The sequence below is a fragment of the Gallus gallus genome, chromosome 8, assembly GCF_016699485.2.
Source record: "Gallus gallus isolate bGalGal1 chromosome 8, bGalGal1.mat.broiler.GRCg7b, whole genome shotgun sequence".
In the NCBI taxonomy this organism is placed as follows: Eukaryota; Metazoa; Chordata; class Aves; order Galliformes; family Phasianidae; genus Gallus; species Gallus gallus.
Window position 1 is genome coordinate 20,543,714 of NC_052539.1, and position 23,724 is coordinate 20,567,437.

At 43.1% G+C, this 23,724-nt stretch overlaps 1 protein-coding gene across 2 annotated transcripts in view; it reads right to left on the bottom strand.

The window, feature by feature from the left end:
• The window catches only part of EIF2B3 (eukaryotic translation initiation factor 2B subunit gamma), a 94,119-nt gene that overhangs the window by 32,540 nt on the left and 37,855 nt on the right, over positions 1–23,724 (bottom strand). For both annotated transcript variants that reach the window (XM_015291004.4, NM_001031280.2), the window contains exon 6: positions 14,650–14,739. In XM_015291004.4, coding sequence (XP_015146490.4) covers positions 14,650–14,739 — 90 coding nt within the window. The remainder of the gene's footprint in view (positions 1–14,649; positions 14,740–23,724) is intronic.

Consider the following 23,724-nt stretch of genomic DNA (forward strand, 5'->3'; position numbering starts at 1 on the left):
AAGGTTAAACTTATTTAAAATGGAAAACATCAAGGTACTTGGCCAAACTACTGCAATTTTACTAAGCACTGTCACCATGGGAGAAAGAAGTAACATGCTTTTAGAACCCCTTTATGTCTGGTCCCTGTGCATTGCACGTTCCCAGTATTCCTGGTGTTGCTATATGACAGAAAAGGCAGAGTTCAGCTTTGTGCTGAAGTCAGAATTTTATCTCGTTAAGAACATTAGGTGAAAATATCCCACGTCCTTCAATTTCATATTTAAACACAGCTACGCAGAATTTTTCACTGAGTTTTAACCACAAATAGAATGGTCTGTGATACAGCAGAATTAAGTTTCTTTGGATGCTTGAAGCTCGTACCTCTCTGCATTGCATACATTACATCACATCCATTATGGCCCAAAGAGAGCCAGATTTAACTTGTTGCTGAAATGCAGCTGCCTTTGGGATGCAGGCAAGTTTATTGAAAGTTCTGTGAGAAATGAAGAACAATGAAGCCAACTGAACCAAGCAGACAAACAAACACAAAAGATGTAAAAAACAAAAACAAAAACAAAAAACCCCAAAGGTATATCCCAATTACGTTTCAATGAGCTGTTATTTCTGCTCTACGTGTACATATTGCTGAAGACTGTCTTTCAGATGACACAGAGAATAAAAGCCCTCTGGCCAATACCGGTAAAGAAAAATTCTCAGCATGTCCTTTATAGCAATAAAGCAGTCTGCTTAAGGCTAAGTGTAAGTTATCTTGCAGAAATCTCAGTGCTAGGAGATGCTGTTTGGCATGACTCAATGCAGAAATGGGGAACACACAGCTTTTATATCCTGCAGCTATTTCTTACAACCCTGAACAGGACTGTCAGTTCCATTTACCAGCTGTCATTCATTTTCATTTTCCATGTTTCACGTTAAACCCATAAAAGAGTATTAATGAGTATTAGCATTTTAATATCCTCCCTTTCTTATTAATCTGTGATGAAGCGTGAAAACTACCATTGCTGTCAGCACCCACCTGTGAAATCCGCTGTTCCCCTCCCTAGGCTGGTTCCAGGGGGTCTGACTTGCTGTCATTATTAGTACAACTACTGTTGCTACAGGTGCAGACAGTGATTGTGATCCACAACCACAAGCAAGCAGAACGTGAGCTCTTTTGATACCTTGTTTTGTCTCTCTTATTTTTTAATAGTCCAGCGTTAGCCCTTGTATGATTCTGCAAGCGTACAGTGCATTGGGTTCTAATTGCAGCTCCGTGGCTTTCCACAGAGATTCTTCAGATCACATCAAAAAGGGAACATGAAGCTGTATTTCAGACCGGTGCTCATAATTAATGTTAGAAACGTATACATAAATACAACTAAACAAATCCTAAGGCACTTATAGTTTTGGCCCCAAAAGTTGCACGTTTACTCAGAACAATAAAGATGTAAGAAAAAGGGAGAGAGAAAGGGGGGGAAAAAAAAAGAAGAGGGTGTGTTGGAAGAAAGAGAAAAGTTAATTCTGACCGCTGTAGGTACACAGTTCATGGTTCTCATCGCTTAAAGGATAAAGCCAAATAACATTTAAAAATTCCATGTAAGCTGGGAGCTCTCTTGTTGAATCTCAACGTTATTTTCTCCTGATCCTTTGATGGAGATTAAAAATTTCCATGTGAATACAAAGAAAGAAACAACAGTTACTCTGAGATTTTTTCCCCAGCGTTTAATGCTCCAAACTAGAGCAGGCAGCCACCATTCCCATCTCCTCCCCCCTCCTTATGAAAAAAAAAAGTCAACTCACTTTGAAGAAAAGACAAAACAGGGTCAGGGCAAGGGGGATTAGGGAAATGATATTTGTATCATGGACCAAATTAAAATGTCAATGCAAGAGGCAGGCAAACATCCCTTGCCACGTATATACACCAGGCATGTTTCCTCAAGGAAACAGGAAAGAGATTTGAAAAGAGTTAATGCAGTCCTGAGTTAATAGCACCTGCCTCAGACTCAACACCACTTAAAAGACAGTGTTTGGGTCCATTTCCCACAATGTGGTTTTAACAAGCACAATGGAAAAAGCAATTACAGGCCTTTTCCCCTTCTTCTCTCTGATTCACTACTCAAAACGCTGGAATTTCTGAGACACGCTAAGAATGCGGAGAAAGCTGACAAGGGCTGTATACAAAAGGAAGAAGTATCAAATGATGAATTTATTGGGTGCGCCACGTCTTTGCAGAAGGCTAACTCTCCTCCTGTATCTTCCAATAACCTTTTTGCCTTTTTTTGGTATACCCCAGGTTAATTAAAACAAAGGAAATCTCCAAGGTAACCGGGCAAGCCAATAAACCAAGTGGTTCCTCGTGCCTGATTCAAAAACCTCCAGCACCACTTGTAGCATCAAACAGACGTTATTTCTTGCCGCGTTGTCCTGTTCTACCCTCAGCATTTCTACTACAAAAAGACTGAATCTCTTTCACACCCTTCCCAAATTTCATATTAATTAAAATATTTGTTATTTTTGGAGCTACGGTGAACACAAGGAAACCTTGAGAAACGTTCTACTAGAAGGCAATTCCACATGACTGCATTTGTACTTCATTTGTCTTTCCGTACTATTTTCTGAACCAAACCTTCAAGTCTGACCCACTCCCGCATTGTTAGCAGCCATTGCAGAGCGAGCCCGTATTAACCACACAGATTATGAATGACTTCCTAAAGCAACAGAATCACCACTGGAATCCTTGCATTCTGGATGATGGAGGGAAAGCAGATGGCAGCACACCAGTACCAGTCAGAGACACCACAATGCAGGGAGGATCGAGATCAAAGTGAGGAAGGGATGGTATGGATGCAAACCACATACGTAAAAGCTGTTCTCAAGTTCCACCAAGTCTGGATGCACTTGAAGGAGAAGGGATTTACTTCCACTTCTGCCAAAAAAACCTTTGGGAAACAAGGCAGCTTTTTCAAAAACCGACCACAGAAGGTAAAACTCCTCAACTACAAAGTGAAATCCTTTGAAAGCGTGCACGCACTTAGTCTGGGTCATCCACGTAACCTTAACTCTGCCCACTCCCAGAACAGCCCGGAACACCGCACAGCTCCAGACTCATGCATCTTTTGCATGGGAATGCCAGCAAGCTCAGACATTTTTAGAACTCTCTGACCAAAGATTGCGGCCGTCGGAGGCCACCCAGGGTGTCTGGAAGGTTGCATGAGCTGCTGAGGAATGGCTCTCATTCATTCCCAGACAGCATCCCATTCTTCTCAAACAAGCGCACCTGCACCCAATGTGTTTCCTTGCCAGAACTCATCTTTCCCCTTTCTCTTCCACCTCCGCCTTTGCGGCCATCTGTGTCTGAGTTACCAGTTCCTTCCTAAATGCCTTTGAAATCAGGCTCCCTTCCTGAAAAGCACATCAAACAGAAGCATTCTGATAACATGCCTAAGCAAACATGTGCGTACGACGCATTAGCCAGGTAGACGTGCATCCATAAAACCGAAACTATGTAAACTTTTGGTGTATATGTTTAGATAGATTTAAGTACTTCATCACTTGCCTGTACAAAGCACTTCAGTATCCAAAAATGAAGATGCATCTGCAGCTTCACGTGGGTAAGCTGTTTCACCTTGCTCCACTGAGGCTGCATTAAAGGCACTGAAGATTTCCACATCACTTTGCCATTTTTCTCCATGCAGATGCTATGCTTGCTGTTCTGCGCTCAAATTGATATGCTCTTGACCAGTCTTAACAACACATCCAGTCTTCCAGCAGTCTGGGAGCACACCTGGAAGCTCTGGTGCTTCATTCTTTCAGTCTTGCTGTCACCTGTACAACTCCCATTTCCCATTGTCTTCCTGAACAAACATTCTACCTTAATTCCCATCCTCATTATTGATGACTAATCCTTGCTCCACCCCTCTCCGTAGAACAATTCTGTTTTCTTTATTAGGGCATGTGCAATGTGTTCTACTCTCCCATGAAAAGACTAAAATGCTTTTTGCTTCTGTGGCAATTTTCACTTTATCCTTTCTTGAAGTACTTCAGTTTGGAGTTTTTTTGGCCAATGAATTCCATCTCTGTCCAAAATGTTATATATATACATATATATACACACACACACATATACACACATATATATTTAATTTCTTACTCTTTATTGTAAATGAGGCATTTTGTGGTTGCTCCATTTTAATTAAAGACAATACGCTTTGATCAGTCCTTATTGCATACTCTAGCATCATATTCAAACTGAAACTCAAAAAAAATCACCTACAGATAATTCACTGCCTGCTGAAGACACCTCTGTTCAGACATGCTGGCTCAGTCAGCATTAGTAGCACATATTCTCCCTCCCATATGCAGGAAGTTAACGTATCCAACCACGATGATCCAATGAAATAATGGAATCAGCAACAGTGCTGTAGACATCTTTATTATCGCTCACATTTCATTTGACTTGGTGGAGGCGCAGTGAAATTTGATGTGGAACTAACACCTAGAATACAATAACTCTGAAAAGAGGAATGGTAGGGAAACAATTACAATCCGCTCTCTTTTCCAGAAATTCAAGTCTCCGGTAGAAGCTCAGCATTTCAGAAGGTGGTATGGAAGAGATTTAGAAGCAAACCAGAGCAGGAGAAGGGAAATCATTACCTTGAAAATTCTTTAAAGCTGCAAAATCTTGGGGAGGAATTCAGGTCATGCGAACAGAAAATATAAGAGAATTATGCCTTCCACCACAAGTGAAATATGCCATGACATCACATGGAAGGACTGTATCCTCACAGGAAAACATCTAACAAAACAAGATAATCTGTTCGCCCCAACTATTAGCTTACATGCAAGCACTGCTTTGTGGAAGAGAATGTACTGCACTGATGAAAGAATGCTTAGGATAACAGTGTCCAAGTGGAGATGACTTACAAATAAACAAACAAACAAGAATGACACAGAAGTGGATGAAAGAATTATCATTCACCACCGATTCAAATCCCTGCTCTCCTACAAAGACAAAAGTCAGCCTGACTGAAGGCTGTACCCAAGGAAACTGCAACTGCGTGGAACAGTGGAAAAAAATAGTTAATTTTTAATGTTTATTATCAGATCAGAGCAAGCCCAGCTGAGGCCACCAAGAGGGCCAGGAGCACATGATGCACAAGTAAAAGCTGGGGGAGCAGGGTTTGTGCAACCTGGAGAAGAGAAGGCTGCGGGGAAATCTGATCAGAGTTTTCCACCACAAGAAGTCAATTAACATAGAAGACTACCAGACTCTTCTCAGAGCTGCACAATAAAATGGCAAGAGGCAACAGACACAAGCTGCAACATTGGAAATTCCAGTTGGGATGTAAGGAAAACAAATTTTCCAGTGAGTGGTACAGTCCTGGGACAAGGCCCAGTCTCCATCCTTCAGATTTTCTAAACAATTGCAAAAAGCCCTGAACAGCAGAGAACTCAGCTCTCTCTTGAGCAGAAGGATGGATTAGAAGACTGCAAGAAGTCCCTCAGAATCTACCTTTTTCTGTAATACTTGCATTGCCATTTGAATAGCCTTCTGCACGTCTTTCATGTATTCACTTTTCACAGGGAACCTAAAGGGTCACTATGTGACACTGTAAGTCATGCTTAGAGGACAAATTAACAGATCTTTACATTCACTTTACAAAAACTTGTATGAGGAGCTGCCTACACATTAGAACGGAATACTGTGCTAACTGCAACTCAGTAGGCTCCAACATGTAGCCAATAGGGCATATCGTGGTCTCAAAGACAGACTCACAGTTATTCATAAAGACAATCAGCTCCAATTCAGCACATCCAAAGATATGCCTGCTCCCAGGTAGTTCACTAACAGGAAGAAAAATTATATTTATTACAGAAATGACTTGCTGAAAAATCGTAATTTGTTTTCATCTACTATGGATCATTAGGTTATTTTTCCCCCTGAGGTTACAGGAGTGAGCACAAGGGGTATCAAGGGAAGGTGATAGAAGCAATGATACTCTGCAAGAAGACGACAACATCAACAAATTCAAGTCCTGGCATTTCTAGTAAGGAACAGAGAAAGCTCCAACAGCTGGATGTGTTTGACAAGGAAAGGAAATGGAAAAGATAAATTGCTATTTCACATTCTAGTAGACTAAATGCACTAAGGAGGAGCTTGTTTTTTGGGTTTTTTTTTTTTTCTTTTTCTCTTTTTTTTTTTTCCCTCTTCTTTTTCTTGTTTGGAGAGCTACATTCTATTTGCCCTGTCATTACACAGTATACTTCCTGTAGGAGCTATTTGTTTATTTACCCATTTTAATCACAAGGAAAGTATTCATTATAAAATCTCCCTTTTCAGCAAAGGAGAAACCTTCCAGCCACACGGTTGACACATGTTAACTCGCAGGTATTCACAGAGCAGGTTCTGTTTTAAGCCATCTTTCAGGCAGCCACACAAAGACCACCAAGCTGGGTGTTCAGCTCTGCCAGACCTCCCCCAGCCAGCAGCCCTTGCCAGGAAACACAGGTGACAGCCTGAATGATAAAAAGGCATTTCGAGAGGGAAAAGAAAAAATGTACTGGTTTAGTCTGGGCAGCACCTTAACATAAACCTGCAGGGGCCTTTGTGTACAGCACAGCATGCAGCCATCGAAGCAGGAGCTTCAGCACAAGTCACTCACACCTCCAGCATTCAGAGATACTCTGCTTTCCTCATACCACCTTTATCATTTACTAGGGAGAAGAGATGTCATCCAAAGGGACTGGGACCCAGACAGGCTTGAGAAGTGGGCCCATGTGAACTGTATGAGGTTCAGCAAGGAGGTGCTCCTCACTCCAGACAAACCCAGATGTGAGTACGGACTGGGACTACTCCTCGAGAGAAGCCCTGAGGAGAACTTGGGGGTCCTGATGGACAGGAAGCTGGACATGAGCCAGCATTGTGTTCCTGCATCCCAGAAGGCCAGCTGTACCCTGGGCTGCATCAACAGGGGTGGCAGCAGGGAGAGGACCGTCCCCCCTCTGCTCTGCCCTTGCAAGGCCCCATTTGGGGCACCGTGTCCAGGCCTGGGCCCCCAGCACAGAAGGGATGCAGAGCTGTTGAAGTGGGTCCAGAGGAGGCCACAAAGGTGCTCTGAGGGCTAGAACACCCATTCTAGGAAGAAAAGTTGAGGTAGATGGGCTTGTTCAGTTTGGAGAAGAGAACTACTGAGAGAACTCAGTGCAGCCTTTCAGTATTTAAAGGGAGCTTATAAACCAGATAGAGACCGACCTTTTACACGGTCTGATAGTGATAGGACAAGGGGGAACTGTTTTAAGCTGAAAGAGGGGAGATTCAGGTTAGGTGGCAGGAGGAAATTCTTTACTCACATGGTGGTAAGGTTCTGGCACAGGCTGCCCTGAAAGCTGTGGGTGCCCCATCCCTGGAGGTGTTCAAGGCCAGGTTGGATAGGATTCTGGGCAGCCCGGTCTGGTGGGCAGCAAATGACTGGTGGATTGGAACTGGATGAGCTTTAAGGTCCCTTCCAACCCAAACCATTCTGTGACTCCACTTCAGCTCTTCTCACAGCCACAGATGTCAGAACACCGAGCACAGACAGCAAGCCTTCCTCTCCCCTTCCAGCAGAGGCTTTCAGGACAGGGCAGAGGGGAGCAGAGAAGTGCAGCTTGCTCTGGGATCACAGCTGAAGCAGCTTGGAAAGAGAGCAAAATGACCTCACGTGATTTGTTCTTATGTATTTCAGCAGTTCAGAAAAACAGCATTCAACTTTGCAAACAAGTCATGCTGACTTTGGCTATAAAGTTTACTGCAAATTCGTTATGTTCAGAAAAGAGCTTCTCTACCAGCACATCCTGGCAGGCAGCACTTCTGCCATTCCGCAGCACAGAGCTGCCTTCGCTCCAGCACCCCACAAGGCAGGAGTCCCAGGAACAGTGCATTTCCCAGGGGCCCGACATCTGCACTCAGCATGGCCAGGACCAGGCACTGTGAATGCTTACTGGGAGCTTTCAAAGCGACTGCAGGGCCACTGTTTATCATTCTTGCCCTTCCAGCAACATACATCATTCCTCCTGCCCACAAACAGAGCTGCCCAGTTCCCAAGCGACTCTGCACTCGAACCAGGTTTTTCTGCACTCAGAATCTCCTTACATTAGAAAACTCAATTGCCACCCATGTGCACGATGGAGAAGCTGTAACATCTGAGCAAACAAAAAAATGGCATCTGCTTTTGGAAAAAAAAAAAAACCAAAACAACTAAACACAAGACAAATAGCTTTTGGAGGTGGTACAATCTGGGTGCCTATAGATGAATTGCCTATCATTTCCTATTGGAAGTTTCTGTTCTCATCTGTTTATAAACTTTGCCAAAATTTAACTGTTTTGGCTGAAATTACCCATGCCAGGTGTTTGCCTCAAGCTGATTTTTGTTGGATAGCTTCATCAAAAATGTCTCAGCTATTTCCAAGAACAAAATTATGGAAAAATACTTTGTTTTGTCCATGCTAAAAATATTTCAGCTACTCTGCTGAAAAGCTCTTGCACTTTCATGCTTGCAATTTGGCACAGAGTCATCTTTTTGTCAGGATGTTACATTCATAAATATAAAAAGTGCCCGTATTACATCAAACTCAGTCTGAAAAACCACTGTATGCACACACTTGGAAAAGACATCTTTTGCAGCTACATTTTCTTAATCCTTCTATGTTGGGCATGCTCATTCTTCAAGTCTCTTCCTACAAGGTAATTGGGCTGCTTTATGCACTGCTCCTCAGAGTAACAGAGCACGCTTCAGGCCAAGGTCACAAAGGCTGATCTGGATAAGTTCAGAGCATCACATCTCGTTCTGCTGGCTGACCTGACAGGTGATAAATCTGTGCTGATAACAGCTACTCCACTAGCAGGAGTCACAGTAGCCTCACTGAACATATATATGAATCACATTCTCAGAACTGACACACATATTTTACATATATGTATATATGCACACACGCATTTAAACACAGTTTGGGCACACCAATTAAGAAAAGCCAGACCTATGTCGCTTATACAACCTTGATTAAGACCTCGTGTGTACACATTATGACACAAGCATTAAAAACGTATTCACCTACTTCTCTCTCTCCCCAGTCTCCATTTCTTCTTCACCCACTGTAAAGATGGACTATGCCCTGGGGACGAATGAAGGTTGTGTAATGAGGCAGAAGAATGCCTGCCTCATTTGTTAGAACATGTGTATTAAACATACAAGGCAGAGAGCTGCGAGAGAACTGCTAATATTTAAAGCAAATGAATGATGCCTGAAAAACTCTTTTTGTTTTTTTTGTTTGTTTTTTTTTTTGTTTGTTTTTTAAATCCCTTCTGTCAGAGGAGCCTACAGAAGCTGCTGAATGCAGATCACAAATCTAACTTCTGCAGGTTGCTACTGGTTGAGTGCTTTTGATTTGCTCAGCATCATCTTGCAACAACTACCATCAATAGAAAAGATTCTTCCAGCATTTCAAGAACTCTGTATAATAGTAAGGACTGAAAAACAGCACACCAGAGATGCAGAGGCTTCAAACTTCAACTGATGTGTGCCTTAGCTTCTCCCTTTCAGCATGGAGAAAGAGTGACTTCTCTAACAGAAATGCTGGAAAGACAGTTAATGAAATGCATACAGAGCATTCTAGTAGCAGCCATGAACATCATGAATCTGAAAGGAAAGCATTCACCCTATCCTCAGAACATGATTTAAACAACGAGAAGAAAGAAAGGCTGGTAGCCCTCATCTTAACTACAGAAATTAAACGTAATGTTAAACAGTATCTCCTTCACCGAACATCTCAGGTGCCAAATGATGCAATGTGACAGAGGAAAAGAAAAAAAGAACAGAGCTCTGTAACTGGAGACGGTACTGCAATGCGTGGCACATACAGAATCACAGTGCTGCACAGGAATCCTCAGCTGTGGCACTTCCTAACTGCCAAGAGCTTGACTTGTGAAGTAAGCATTTAATAACAATGACTCGCAGAGGTAACTTAAGAAGTATGACCCCGTATTTCCTTGTTTTAAGCAGCCTCAGTCTGGCCTCCGATCCTCTGGTATCCCTCAGTAAGAGGTGGAAATGGCAGACTGCACATGGCTACGGCTTTCAGCTGTGAGCAAGATGAGATCTGAACACATGTAACGGATGTGCACATGCAGATAACAACCGACTGGGTACAATATCACTTATGTACACGTGCATCATAAATGTGCATTGCATACGTACTTCTAAACATATAGGCAAGATAGAAACAGAGATTCACCTTCAACACTCTGATTTCCAAAACAAAGGGTTGCTTCATTTTTACCCTCCCTCCCCCAAATCAGGTTAATTATTTCACCAGGCTACAGCTTTAGAAATAACCTAAAAAAACGGAATGCAAACAACAACACATCTTCACTTTGATCACATCTCCTTTGCTAGTAGCTCTGCTGGGATTGTTAGCAAGCAGACTGCCAGCACGTAGTAAAGAAGTCTCAGTGCATGTCTGTGCAACGCGCTGGGTTCACAAAGCCAGAATCTGCCCTCCACTACAGACGAAGTTCACAAGGAAAAAATGAATAAGGACTCTCTTCTTCCATCTGCCCTGAATGCAGCAATGAGGCAGGATTCCAACCTAGCACTCAGGAGAGTGCCAAAAAGGGGACTGGCTACTGTGCTGGCTGCCACCCCAGGGCCCCAGGGGTGTGAGGCCCGCCAGCTGTGGGGTGGAGCCATGCCCCCAGCCAGCTACAGCCTCTGCTGCTGTCTTGCCTGCTGGCTGGGCCTGCCTAATGATCTTTTTAAGAAAAGCAATATTGTGCAGTTCATCATACGGTGCAGGTGTTCACCTTCAGCTGTCGCTGCCCTGTGCTGGCAGGGTAGCTCCGGCAGCCAGCACTTGTCTGCCTTCCCCGCTGCACGCAGAGCAGCACCTACGGCCAAACGAAAGCATCCAAGGCCAACTTCATTCTGAAAAAAGAAAGGCTCTTGCCCGAGTGCAGGGAAAACAGATTTTTAACTGTGCAAAGCCATGGTGCAGTTGAGCAGAGCAGAGCTCCGACACAGCGAGGAGGATGAGGGATGATCGGTCCACCCTGGTGGTGCTGTGGTGTAGAGAGAGGGAAAGGAGTCAATTCCAGCTGCAAGGAAGAACAAACTGCTTGGGATAGTAATTTCTTCGGCTGTTCCCCAGGTCACCGTGGAACCACTTGCCTTTCACTTTGGCAGATTAAGGCAGGGTAGGGCTGTCACACGCCTGGAGACTCAATTTCACAAACCTGTGTGTTAAACTAGTGGCTGAGACATAAATGGAGATGGAGATATTAACTACCAAACTCCGTTTTTTCCTCCTTGACGAGGAAAGAAAAAGCAGTTTAATTCCCAGGCTTAAACACCATTAGGGCCACGAAGCAGCCCATTTCCTCTGACTTTCATTCAAAGGCACTACAGATTTCTGTTTTTAAAACTCAGCAACTTGTTTGGTTTCCTAAAGCACAATAAGACTTCAGGCAAGAGAATCTGTTATTCAGGCCTTTTAAAATAGTTCATAAAAATGTATTCAAGGACTACGAACTGCATTACCAACTCCTGAACAGTGTTTTGACCTCTCCAAGCATCCCCCAAGGTACAATCTCAGTGTTGCCAAACACACACTGATTATTCTCCAAACAATCCCACACAGAAGATGAAACAAGTGCACAGACACATTAAGGGGTTTGTCCAGCAACACAAAGACAGTGCCCGTGCTGATAATAAAACCTCTGTATAATGCACCATTTGGGAACTGAACAATAAACGGAGCCTTTTTCTATGGGTGTCATATTACAGAGTTGTCCCAAATCCTAACATCAGATTCATGTACTTGGACAAAACAAGATCTCAGCCAGTTCACATCCCCCCCCCACCCCATTTTCCTACCAGTTGCTAGTGATTTCTAACTTTACATACAACCCATATATTAACCTGATCAAAGCAGAGGAATGCAATTTACTCTTACAGGTGCAGCTATATGCAAACTACATTCTCAGTGGGAGAGCTAGTTGCCATTTTAACCACATCTCTGCAGCTAAACTCGGAGTACACTGGGCTTTTATCCCACTTGAAGCAACAGATCCCACACACACAACCACATTAGTTTTCATGCAATTCTTTGACCTGGAAGTAATAATAACTTTCCTCTGCAGAATGGTGAGCTACGACCAGTTGTAGGACCTGATATTTTTGCTGCTGGGCAGCATTTTTCCTGCTCTCGTATGTCAAAATAACATTTGAATTAAAAAGAAAAAGAAAAAAAAGAAAAGCAAATGCTTTACTAAGCTACAAACAATGAAAAAAGGTGTTCTGCCTGCCATCAAGCCCTGCTGTTAAAATATTAACACAATGTAAATATTGTAATATTGAGGAAGTACACTGTGTCAGTACTTCCTGGCACCACACAAGAGCTTCACTGTTCACTTCAATCCCTGCTGTTAGTTTTAAACACGCACAACTTAAACAAGGCATCTGAGCTTCTCCAGTCCTGGGGCAAAATCGCTGAGAGGCAAAGTCTTACTGTACGTTTTCTCTAGACTAAAACCCAAAGCATTAAAAAAGATTCCCTAAACCCAAACAATTATGTCGATGTCAGTACTTTTGAGGGAAATATATTCTGCAGGGTCTTTCAAAAGTCCTGGCGTATCGCTGCCAAACAAGGAAAGATCTTTGGGTATGCACTGTCCTCCCCTTCCTTAGCAAAGAAAAACAAGCTGCAAATGCCCACCCATGCCAGAAGCCTGAAAGCCCAACTTATTCATCATGGCAAAAGGCCCATTCTCCAGATCTGCCAGTTAAACACATTACTAGCAATTGACTCTCTCCCTCTCAATTCAAAGAATAAGCAGCATATATGTAATGAAGAGAACGAGGCAGCTACCTGCTGTTAGTAAGGCAAATGTGGCAGTCAGACCTTAGGAACACACGATCATAGCAGCTAGACAGCCTTTGTAGTGAAACCTTACTAAAATAAAGACAGCTTCATAAAACAGTAAGGATAGAATGATCTCTGGAAAAGAAATAGCCCTGGACAAACCTGCAAAAACCCAGAAGACTTGATCTGGAGGCAACTTGAGGAATGCAGAGCAGAATTTCACTCCGCCAGCTTTGGTTAATATAAGTTAGGCAAAATCGTGCCATTCATAAAAGCAAAGATTTTACCAGCTTGAATGGAAACAGCATAAAGCCTTGAAATCTGAAATGACCACTGTTTATGTTTGGAGGCCTCATTGTGTCATGCACTGTGACATGTCGGACAAAGACTGTCCTTGTTCCCCAGACATAACCATCTAAATTCAAAACAGAATGAAGCACACCAAGGAAAAAACTGAACGTGTGAAATGTTTCCACATATTCAAGCAGTGCCTAATCCCAACAAAACGACATGGCTGAGATTTCCAGAAATTAACTCTACATGTTGAATTATGACAATAGAGATGCATACACGCTGCTTCATGCTTCCGCAGGATCCACAGAGTCCGAGATGTCAGTGACTTTTTAAAATATAGGTAATAAAAAGCTTGTTCCTGATTTAAAATGCCTTCTCCTGAAGCCTTCTCACCTTTCAGACATTCTCATACACAAATGGGATCTAAAATGACTTGCACAATGCTCCCACGTGCCAGTCACAGCAGCAGATAAGCTTTATTCTTATGCATGGTAAGAAATTGCCCTGAGGGTTAACACAGATTTTCCACTTAATTTTAACTCACTCCCAGAACCTTATTCAAAGAGCTCCTTTGAACACATACACAACTGCATCACCAGATTTGTATATGGTCAAGGCTACCACAAATCCCCTTACTTACCCACCCACAATGTTTTCTCACATCAGTTTATCTACTAAGAAAAGCACTATGAACACAACATTTACTCAACCCCTTTATCTTTCACCTTACTTAAAAGGGAGAAAAACTCTTGCGAACTCAGTGAGCATTCAATACATGTCATGTACATGAGAGAGCTGCAAGAATTCTAGGAACAAGACATCAATTCCAAAACCGAACTACTTACTGTGAGGAGAGTTGTTCATTTGTTTGTTTTTTTAAAGATAAACAAGGGTTTTTTGTTTTTTTTTTTTGGTCCATTTCATGAAATATTATAGCTAAGATCCTTCTCCACTTCCATAAATGGATGTTTTTCTTGCTCTCAGTGGGTGGTCTCAGAGTTTTGACAGAGGAACATCACAAGCTAAAAACATAGGATGCTGCAGAGATAGCCCACCTGCAGCGGTGGTGGATGTGAGGGGGGAGAGGAAAGGTGATTTCAAAGGCCAAAACAGACTGTGGTGGGGGAAACCAAAGGTCAGAAATGTATTCACAGCCCTAACAATGGGGGAGCCCTGGCAAAGTGAGCAGCCAAGAAACACAGCTACATTAGGATAACAAGGGATGCAGAAGGAAGCAAAAATTTTAGCTTTCATTTTTGCCATTACTAGATTAAAAGAAAAGCCTGAGCAAGAAAGTCAGGCATAATGCTTAGCACTGTTTTTCATGACTTTAAAGTTGTTTGTTTGTTTTTAATTAGCTTATTTTCCATTTCCATTGTATGTCAGCCAATCTAATGAAGCAAATCTCCCTTTAAAAGCTCCAGTACGAAGTACCTGTCAGTGCAAGCACCTGCTGTGACTTTACATTGTGTTTGGTTTCTTACCTGTTTTCTACAAGGAAGTCTACCACATATTTCTTCAGACAGTAGAGATGGGCATCCATCAGCCCTGTTCTGATGTGCATCCTGGGGTGCCTAGAAAACGAAACAAAAATAAAAATCATGGAGTTATGCATGGCTGTTTTTCAAGAGTTTTGCTTTGCAATCGAGTCAGTGGGTGGTGGGAAGTTTGCAAAGGTAGATCTGCTTCTTTTTTCCTGCTGCTGGATTATCAAACAGGAGAACAGTGCAGGCTGCCATTACTGGACTGCAAACTTACACCTGCTGGCCCTGGGCTGATTTGCTGCGAAAGAAAACACCTCCTCCAAGGAGTCATTACTCCTGCTACATCTTCTTATGTAAGTGGAAATTGCACATTACTGGGCAGGAAGCCAAAGTAATGGGCCCAGAGTGCTAAAAGTTACAGTGGGTAATGTCAGGGTACAATAATTCAAAGCTTCTGGCTAAGTGCCTGCCTTAATATGCAAGGCTGTGCATGTTCCACTAGCAAACACAACACTACTGTGTTTTTTCCAGCTCTTCCTGGAGGCAAACATGGGAAGGAGACGGGGTCTGCCCACCTTCCCAGCACTACACATTATAAAATGACTGCCACAGCTCGATTACTAAGCATTTGTGTCTCCAGACCAATAAGATGGAAAACATCAGGAAAACTCCCTCTCATCATTAGCCAAACAAAGGCAAACAGGGAACTCTTACCTTTCAGACCAGGGGCACATTAACATCTCAGTAACTCAGAAGTCTATATCAGATCCACTGTTTTAGGAACAAAGTCATCAACAGTCCAACTACACTGGACTGGTTCACGATGTCTGTAACTGGACTTGGTCCTGGGGCTATCGAGGAAGGAAATTACAACCTATACCTGAAAGGACCTATATTTTCATTTTTTCTCCGGATTTTGTAACAGAGTCTGAATGAACCTTACCAGTATCTTCCAGCCAACTTTGTTCTCTTATTCCAGGACACACTAAAGTCAGATGTTTGTGATCAAGATCACTTTTACTGATTAGCTAAGTAGAGGGATCACGCACAACTTAGGCTAGTACATATGTAAGTAAATCAGTACTAACACAGTGAATGCCTACTAATACCAAAGTTACCTAGTATACCAAACCATTCTAGTAAGCCATTTTTTTCAGAGCATATCTTGAGTAACACTGAACAACCAAAGGTCTTAAGATTTTATAAATTCAGATGGCATTTCTCAAGCACGTCATTCAATTCAAGCCAAGGATATTATTAACTAGTGATACATTCTGTAAGGCCCACTTGTAAGGAAAAGTTCCTCTATGAGTTGTATGGCACTTTGGAGTAAGAATAAGGTACTAAGAAGTGATAGGTGCACCTCCAGTAGGTTACTTCATTAACAAAACATGAGCTCACCTAGCAGTGCTCCAGTACTGATGTTATCAGTGGCCCAGATGTTGCTGTGGAAGTCAGCCCAAATAGCAATGTTCCTTATGCGAGGAAAGGGAAACTACTGAGTTTAATGAGGTCTTGCATTTGCAAATTTGCTACTGCTCTGCATCCAGAGGATGGTTTCCTCAATGTGGATTTATGGGATGGAGAATTTTTCCATCTTCCCTGAGAAAAAAAATCTCTCTTGTATTTATAAAATGAATATGTTAATAAATATATTTATATAGAGAGAGAACAGGAAAAAACAATTCTTAACTCGAAGATGACACAGTTTCAGTGCCAGCATGCCATTTTCTTTTCTCTCTATTCAAGCTTCCTTTAAATACAAGGCAGGAGAAGGTAACAAGACCACAGGCAGAACAGTGTAAACCAGGAATTCCTCATAAGTGCCAGTTCTGCTGCCAGTGTCTGAGCAGCTTCCACACATCCAGTCTTCCCACCCGCGAACTGGAATGACACTGTTCAGCTACACCTCAGTGCACTGAGGATATGCAACTACGTGCAAGTATTATAACAAAGTAGCTAAGCAACTTTACAACAGAGTTACATAAAATCTTTCTAAGTACACAGAGCAGCACAGTGCCGTCCTTCCAGCAGCTCCATCACACCTGGAGTGATGAAAATCCAGCCAGATCACAAGAAGTACTGAAGCGCCGCTCTAAGTTGGCTTTCAGCGTAGAATCTATGAACAATAATGGAATGTCATGCTGAACAAGAGGGAGGTCCCACAATGAAAATCCTCTGAAACAGACCACCTAAGAGATGTGCAACAGAATAGTCCCATAGATTAATATTATAATCACAGTCCCGGAGGTCAAACAGGCAAGTTTGGGCATATGCATAAACAAAACTGTGATTTCTGTAAACCAGACTCGAGGAGAAAATAGCCACACTAACCCAGACTGATAAGAGCACTGTCTCATAACAAGCCACTAAAGATGATACCAATTTTCATTGACTGACACTTACACCAGTTTATCTTCAGGTAAGAGAACAGGAGTCAAATAATCTAATAGATAACAGCAAACTCCATCACCATTCCAAATGAGCGCCTGGTTACCAATATGGAAAGCCGCGCTCCCTACCCATGCCTCTGATCTCCCCCCCTCCATCAGCTAATCTTTACAACATATGAAAAATGAGCCAGTCACAAGAACAGCTGATATGGAGAGAATCGAATAACAAACAGTGCGGGAGCTGAGAGCCGGCGCACCTACACTTATCGCTCGGAAGGAGATAATGCACAGTGCTTTTAATTATACCATCAAAGCGACGGAGAAGGCAGTGGGAGGGGCTGGTTGCAGATGGGTACGTGTTAATGCATGCAGGGTTGGGTGGTTTATCAAAAGAGGAAGGCTGGATATATATCTGAGAGGGTCGCAGTAGAGATGAAAGTTGCAACAGCCATTGTCGGAGCTCTTTAATGAGCGAGGAACGGCAAATGTGAAGCCTCTAAGAATCGTACCAATTACTGCACGAACTTCAGTTCAATCTAGCAAATGTAATCAAGCACGAGTCATTAAAATACATGGTAAAACTCCCATTGGCGCCGCCACTATAGCATCTATTATGGCCTGTGCTCCCATGCAAGGGAGGGGGCTGCTCCCCGTTGTAAGCGCTGTGTGTTATGTTAAGTGATGGCAGATTTCAGCCCTAATGATGTGGCTCAGAGGGCTCCCTGGCAGAAAGCTGACAATGAGGAAGCTCGCAGAGATCTGTTGAGAAGTGAGGAAAAGATCGGCAATTAAAAGAGCAATTTCAAAGAATGCAATTTAATGTGTAAAATTAGTTTTTATCAGCACCTAATTCCACAAAATCCTGACTCGGGATGAGAGAGCATAAAGGTCTGCAAGAGGCCTTAAAAAGGCCTGTGCCCGTCATTCCTCACGCGCCATTGTGAAATAATAAGCAGTACTAACAGGATTGATGCATGCTTCCTACATGGCACTGCTTTGAAAGCGGAGCCCCGAGCTTTTTTCTCCCTGATAACCTCTCTGGGGATTTCCTCCCTCGGGGAAGTCAAGCACTGATAGAGCAACCTTCCCTTGTTAAAGGCAAAAAGACGGACAATTGTTTCAACTGTAAAACTAATTAAGAGCGATTACCACCGAGAGTTGGAGGTTCCAAGCAGCCCCGCACTCCCACTGACAGTGTGATAATGCCAGGCTGGGGTCAAAATCATAAATCTGAAGGGAGCGCACACAATGCTTAAAGCCAAAAAGCCTCTCTACTAAGCATGGGATATTGCCACATTAACCTCAGCACCTCACAAATAAACTAGCTGAGAAAGAGAAATCCCATGGCCTCCTTCCCTTTAACTTCATACAGCTGTTGGTGGAAAATATGAAGGCCTTTAAATAATCTCAAGGACCTGGGGCTATCTGTACTGCAACACTAATCCGAGCATGACACAATAAGAAGGCAATCACGGCTACTATTAACCTGGCTTCCGAGCCGATACGTGAATTACATCCACCGCGGGCTTATGGTGTATTAGTTCATCTCCCTGCTACCCCTCAAAGAAAAAGAAATAAATTAAAAGCACTCTGAGTGAAAATGATGGATTCCATGCATTTATGTTCTAAGTAATTGCAAGTAGCTCACACAGTCTGCGTAGCCAAAGCGTATCCCCTTCTCCCCTTCCCACAATGCACGTTGTATTCTTGCAAGAAGTGCGCCATCCACTCCCAACACACCGGGCTGACCCTGCCTGTCTGCACGGAGGTGGTACTCTCCTGTTGATACAAAACCAGTGTACAGACCCACACTAAGAGAAGCCTTACAGCAAAAGCTGCCAGACCACCTTTCATGTCTCGAGCATTCCTACTTTTAAAGGGAAAAAAAAAAAAATCCCTAAAACGCATTGCTCATTTACGGGACAGCTCTTGGCTGTAAACTCGCTAATAATAAAAGACCACTGTTACACTGGCTCTTCAAAAATCCCAGACACCTTATGACCTTAATTTTACACAGTGCTTTTGGCCAAAAGGATCCCAAAGCACTTAGCAAAATGAATGTCCCCACTGTACGGCGGGTCTGCGTTGCCCACCAGTGAAATGCTGCCATCTCTGGGCTGAACAGCAGCAGCTGTGGTGCACGGCTCTGCTCCCTGTCCTGGGTTGTCCTGCAAAACCGGGCCGGGCCACCCGCCTTCTGCCAGCTCTGCAGGAGGGCTGAGCAAGGTTTAATTAGAGGAATCACATCATCTATCATAGAATGGCTCTGGCTGGCGGTATGCTGTTTCTCAGGTGGAAGAACTGGTTCAGCTGTGTTCTGAGGAACACCTGGGTGATGTAAGGCAGCTGGCACAGTGAGAAGCAGGGCACAGCCTGGCAGAAATATCATCACCGAGCTGGATTTAAAGGTGGCACGGGCTACTGCTGTCTGTCTTATGGACTGTGCCGTGGCCCCCCAGTGACCCTGACCTCTGCCTCCCAAGCTCAGTCACCCCAAGTTCTTGATGTTGCTATTCCCTCAATTTTCTAACATCCTTATCTACAAAAACAAGAGGGCATCACACAACACTCTTTGATCCCTTGAGGGCCTAGCAGGGAAGGATGTGGCATGTTCACAGCCCATCTCTCCCATCAAACACCCCAGCACCTGCCTGCAGACAGCCTGCAGACACCCAGGAACGTGAGACTTCATCCTCCCAAAGCTGCTTCTGCAGAGGCCCTGCACCAGGAATGGCAAGTAGTTCAAAATCCAAATGTTTTATTGATCTAATGACCTAGAGTTGCTTGAAAGCCTTCCGAATAATAAATATTTTTCATTTGTAACCTTCACCATGTGCCATTCTTCTTTGTTGCATTATATTATTAATATGCTCATGAGACTCTAATACAAATTATGAACCTACTTCTGACAAGAAGATGTTGAAAACTTTTTGGTAAAGAAACGTGCTTTCATTGAAAGCCAAAGATTAAGTCATTTTCTCTAGAATAAAGAGTATAGGTTAGCAGACAGAGCTCAGGATTAATATTTGTTCAAGGTCAGTAATGGTTTACAATAAGCCAGCATGACCTTCCGTACACAAAGACTCGTTATCTTGGCACCGACGCCACGATTTAACATTTACGTCTCTCCGACTTCAGCGCTGAGCAGTGAGGGTGCTGACGGCTGCATGGCCAACCCATCATACAGCCCCGCACAGAATGTTTTTCCTCACCCTGCTCCAGCTTCCTCTTAGGAAAATGAGAACAGCAGCGACTCCTCGCCCGCCCCAAGAGAAGGAACGCTCCCTGGGTGCATCAGCATCCCCTGGGAGCACACCGACACAGCTGCTGGGGTCAGCAGTTTCCCTAAGCTTGGTTCAAGGGGCTGCTCTGCCACACTGAGTGCTAACAGCTGTAAGGAACAACGCGAGGGCTGGGGCTCCCCACAGTCTCCCTACCCCCTTCTCCTTTCCCTGCCCTCCACTGAAATCCAGGCTGCGCACATCTTTTTCACTGGGTACTTTTCTACTAGGCGCTGGTCTGCTAGAACACCCACATGCTTCACTTGGAAAACAAGAGAGACCAACATGATAATAAGGATGAAGTTTGGTATGAAGAGAGGAGAATACACTGAAGGAGGGCAGAGACTGCCAGAGACATTATTAATAGGCTCTACCCTTGAGCTCCAGCAGCTACTTGTTCTACACACAGAGAAAAAGGATTAATCAAGCCTTGCACGTAAAGTTTCTTTCTGTGGTGTGCCAAAATATTTAAAGCAGTACATACAAAGTGTAAGCCTTTTTATTATACACATTCAATGTAATAATCTTATGCTACAGTTAAGGCTGGGATGACAATGAAGTAGATTACTGTGCACTATAACCAATTCAATTCCAACACAACGGGACGTGGCTTAGTCACTGCGTTCAGATTTGGTATTGGAGCTTATTTTTCTTATGCTGAGCTAAACTGTGATTTAAGAGATTTAATCAAGCTTTGGGAAATGCTTTCTTTGCTAAAGGAGGAGAAAGAACTAAAAGTCTGCACCTGGCAACCCTAATGATTTCCAATTTTCAGCTCATTTTGCTTCCTGCTTAGTGGAAATTCACCTTAGCAAATAATTGTTCCCCAAGATCAGCAGGGCTGAAAGGATGACAACACATAAGAGGAACAAGTTTTAAGCAAACAAGCAAAGCTGGAGGATTGAGTAGAGGCTACCGAAGAACAGCAGTTCCTGCTGATCCCTCCTACACCAGTTCCCAAAGGGCCGAGCAGCAGACATATGATATATTTTCTTAAATCAAATAATTACAGTAAATGCATGGGAAACAGTGAAACTGAATACTGGGTCAAAGCTGTAGGTCACTAGCAATATATAGCTTAAACACAGGAAGGTTGCCACAGTTTCTTTATGCTGCTGCCCTGGACTGGAAGACAAACAGAACCATACCCAGCACTGCACCTCGCCGATCGGAGCTTTGCTCCAGAGGGCTCCAAGGATGTTCTGTGCCTCTCGGGTACAGAGCTAGAACTTACAGCGTAGGATCTGCAAAATGCAGGGACCTCATGAGAGCCTTCTTCACTATCAGTTGCTTACAATTAAAAATCTCTTTTGAAATCTGTTACTGTGCACAGGCCATACCTGTTCACTCACTTTCCTTTGATAGTACAGTACTAGGACGAATTCTACCTCCCTAAAGGAAAACAGAGCTCAAGTTATGACTCAGCCCCTGCACTGAGGTACACCCGCAGGCACACGGCAGCCTGGAGGTACGGCAACACCAGTTTTGGGTCATGAGATTACAGGGCACTGAAAGCCAACAGGGCTCAGGACAGCATCAGCATTCTAACACTGCCCAGCTCTGCAGAGAAGAAATACAGCAAGTGGTATAAATGCCACACAAGTAAAACGGAGATACTTACATACTTTGTCACTTTGAAAGACACTACGGTATTTGTCAGCAAATATTTTAGAAGCATCAAATATGAACGTCATTAAAACGAAGCCTTCAAAATAGAGAAAGCATCATTCTTTGTGCAGAGCGACAACAGAATTTAAAACCAAGAGAGTTAAAGTCCCTCTGAAGCCAACTGCAGCCTCCTCTTCCTTTTCCAACCAAAAGTAGCTCTATGAGTAATTCTTCTAATACGTAACTTGCATTTTACTAAACATCATCAGAAATACCAGGGGGTGATGAACATAAAGATCAGGGGAAAAACAAATGACATAGGAACATTTGCTACCACAAGAAGAGTTTAACATCCACCCAAAGTCCAAGTATGCATTTTTTAAAGTAATTACAGTAGTTACAACCACACTATTTTAGTTTCTGATTAGACCAGATTACTCATAACTTAAATTTCCAGATTTGTTAATGGCCATAACAGAAGTTACTGCTGCACATTACTGTAAGGTTCGGAGCTTACACACAAAATGCTTTCAGGAGGACACTGAAGTCGGAGTGCTACAGCATGAAGCCCGACTGAACATAAACATACACTGCACTGAGGACGCAGTGTAATTTCCAGCATTTTTCCTCATCTTTCCCCCATTGCTAGGACCTGGGTAATGGCTTAAGGTTCAGCAGGGGGAATTTCACTCCTTTTACACAGTGATAATATGGCTGTTGGAAAACTCCAGCAGACAAGAGAAAATCCTGGCCAACTCAATGCACTGAAATGATACTTTTGAGCTGTAAGTTAACTTCTGCCCTTGGATAATTACTGCTGAATTAGAAACCTCACACAAACAAGAGCTCTGTAGAGCTCCGCATGTGCTAACTCAGTACAGCAGGTGGGAACTACCTTTCATTAGAAGAGATGGGCAGCGTTCACTTTGAAAAGTCTTGAAGGAAAAGTTATCTTGACACCTAACATGACGTCGCTCAGTGTATTTTCATAGTCTAAGTACTGGTATGATTTGGTGTTTTTTTCGCAGATGTCATTGCAAAGTCCAGTTCCAGGCTAAAATTAGCAAGCATTTTATCACTGTGATGCAGGACGTTGGCACACCTGTAGTCTGGAGACAGCTTGGCTTCGGTAATTAAATAGATAGGAGAAAAGTCATTGATCTAAACTTCAACGGTCCTTAATGATGATAGCAGTAAAATGGAGCCATTTTCACCACTGATCACAAGCTGAGATGGAAAAGGAAAAGGAGAAGACAGCAGCTGAGCCCTCTGCTATCTGAGGTAGTGATTCAAACCATGCAGACTTGAGGCAATGAGATGTCTGTGGTGGGTAAGAGAGTTCAGATGCCTCCATAATTTGCTCTTCAAATAGTTCTCTGTACCAAGACCAGAGAGGCAACAAAGGCAGTCCTTCTCCTTCACAAGGCTAAACCCATAGCAGGGCAATCTCCTCATCTTGAAACACTTAGCTTCACAAAAAGAAAAAAGCAAACACATAGTAGATGACCTGAAGATTATCATTTACAGTTTTATGGCAACCTCAAATGCTATTAAAATGAAACAACTCCTATTCCCTTCTTGCTTGGAAGAGACTGGGACCATTCCATCTGTGGTTGTGGACTGCTTCAGTATTATCCAACTGCATAAACGAAACTAGTGTCAAAATTAAGTTTTAAATGGCTTGAGGTTTATAGGAATTAAAGAAGGAAAAATTAAATTTGAAACTCTGCTTGTTTACTAGCACTAATTAAATATGCCAGATTTCTGGGCAAGCTTCCGAGCCTGTGGCTACT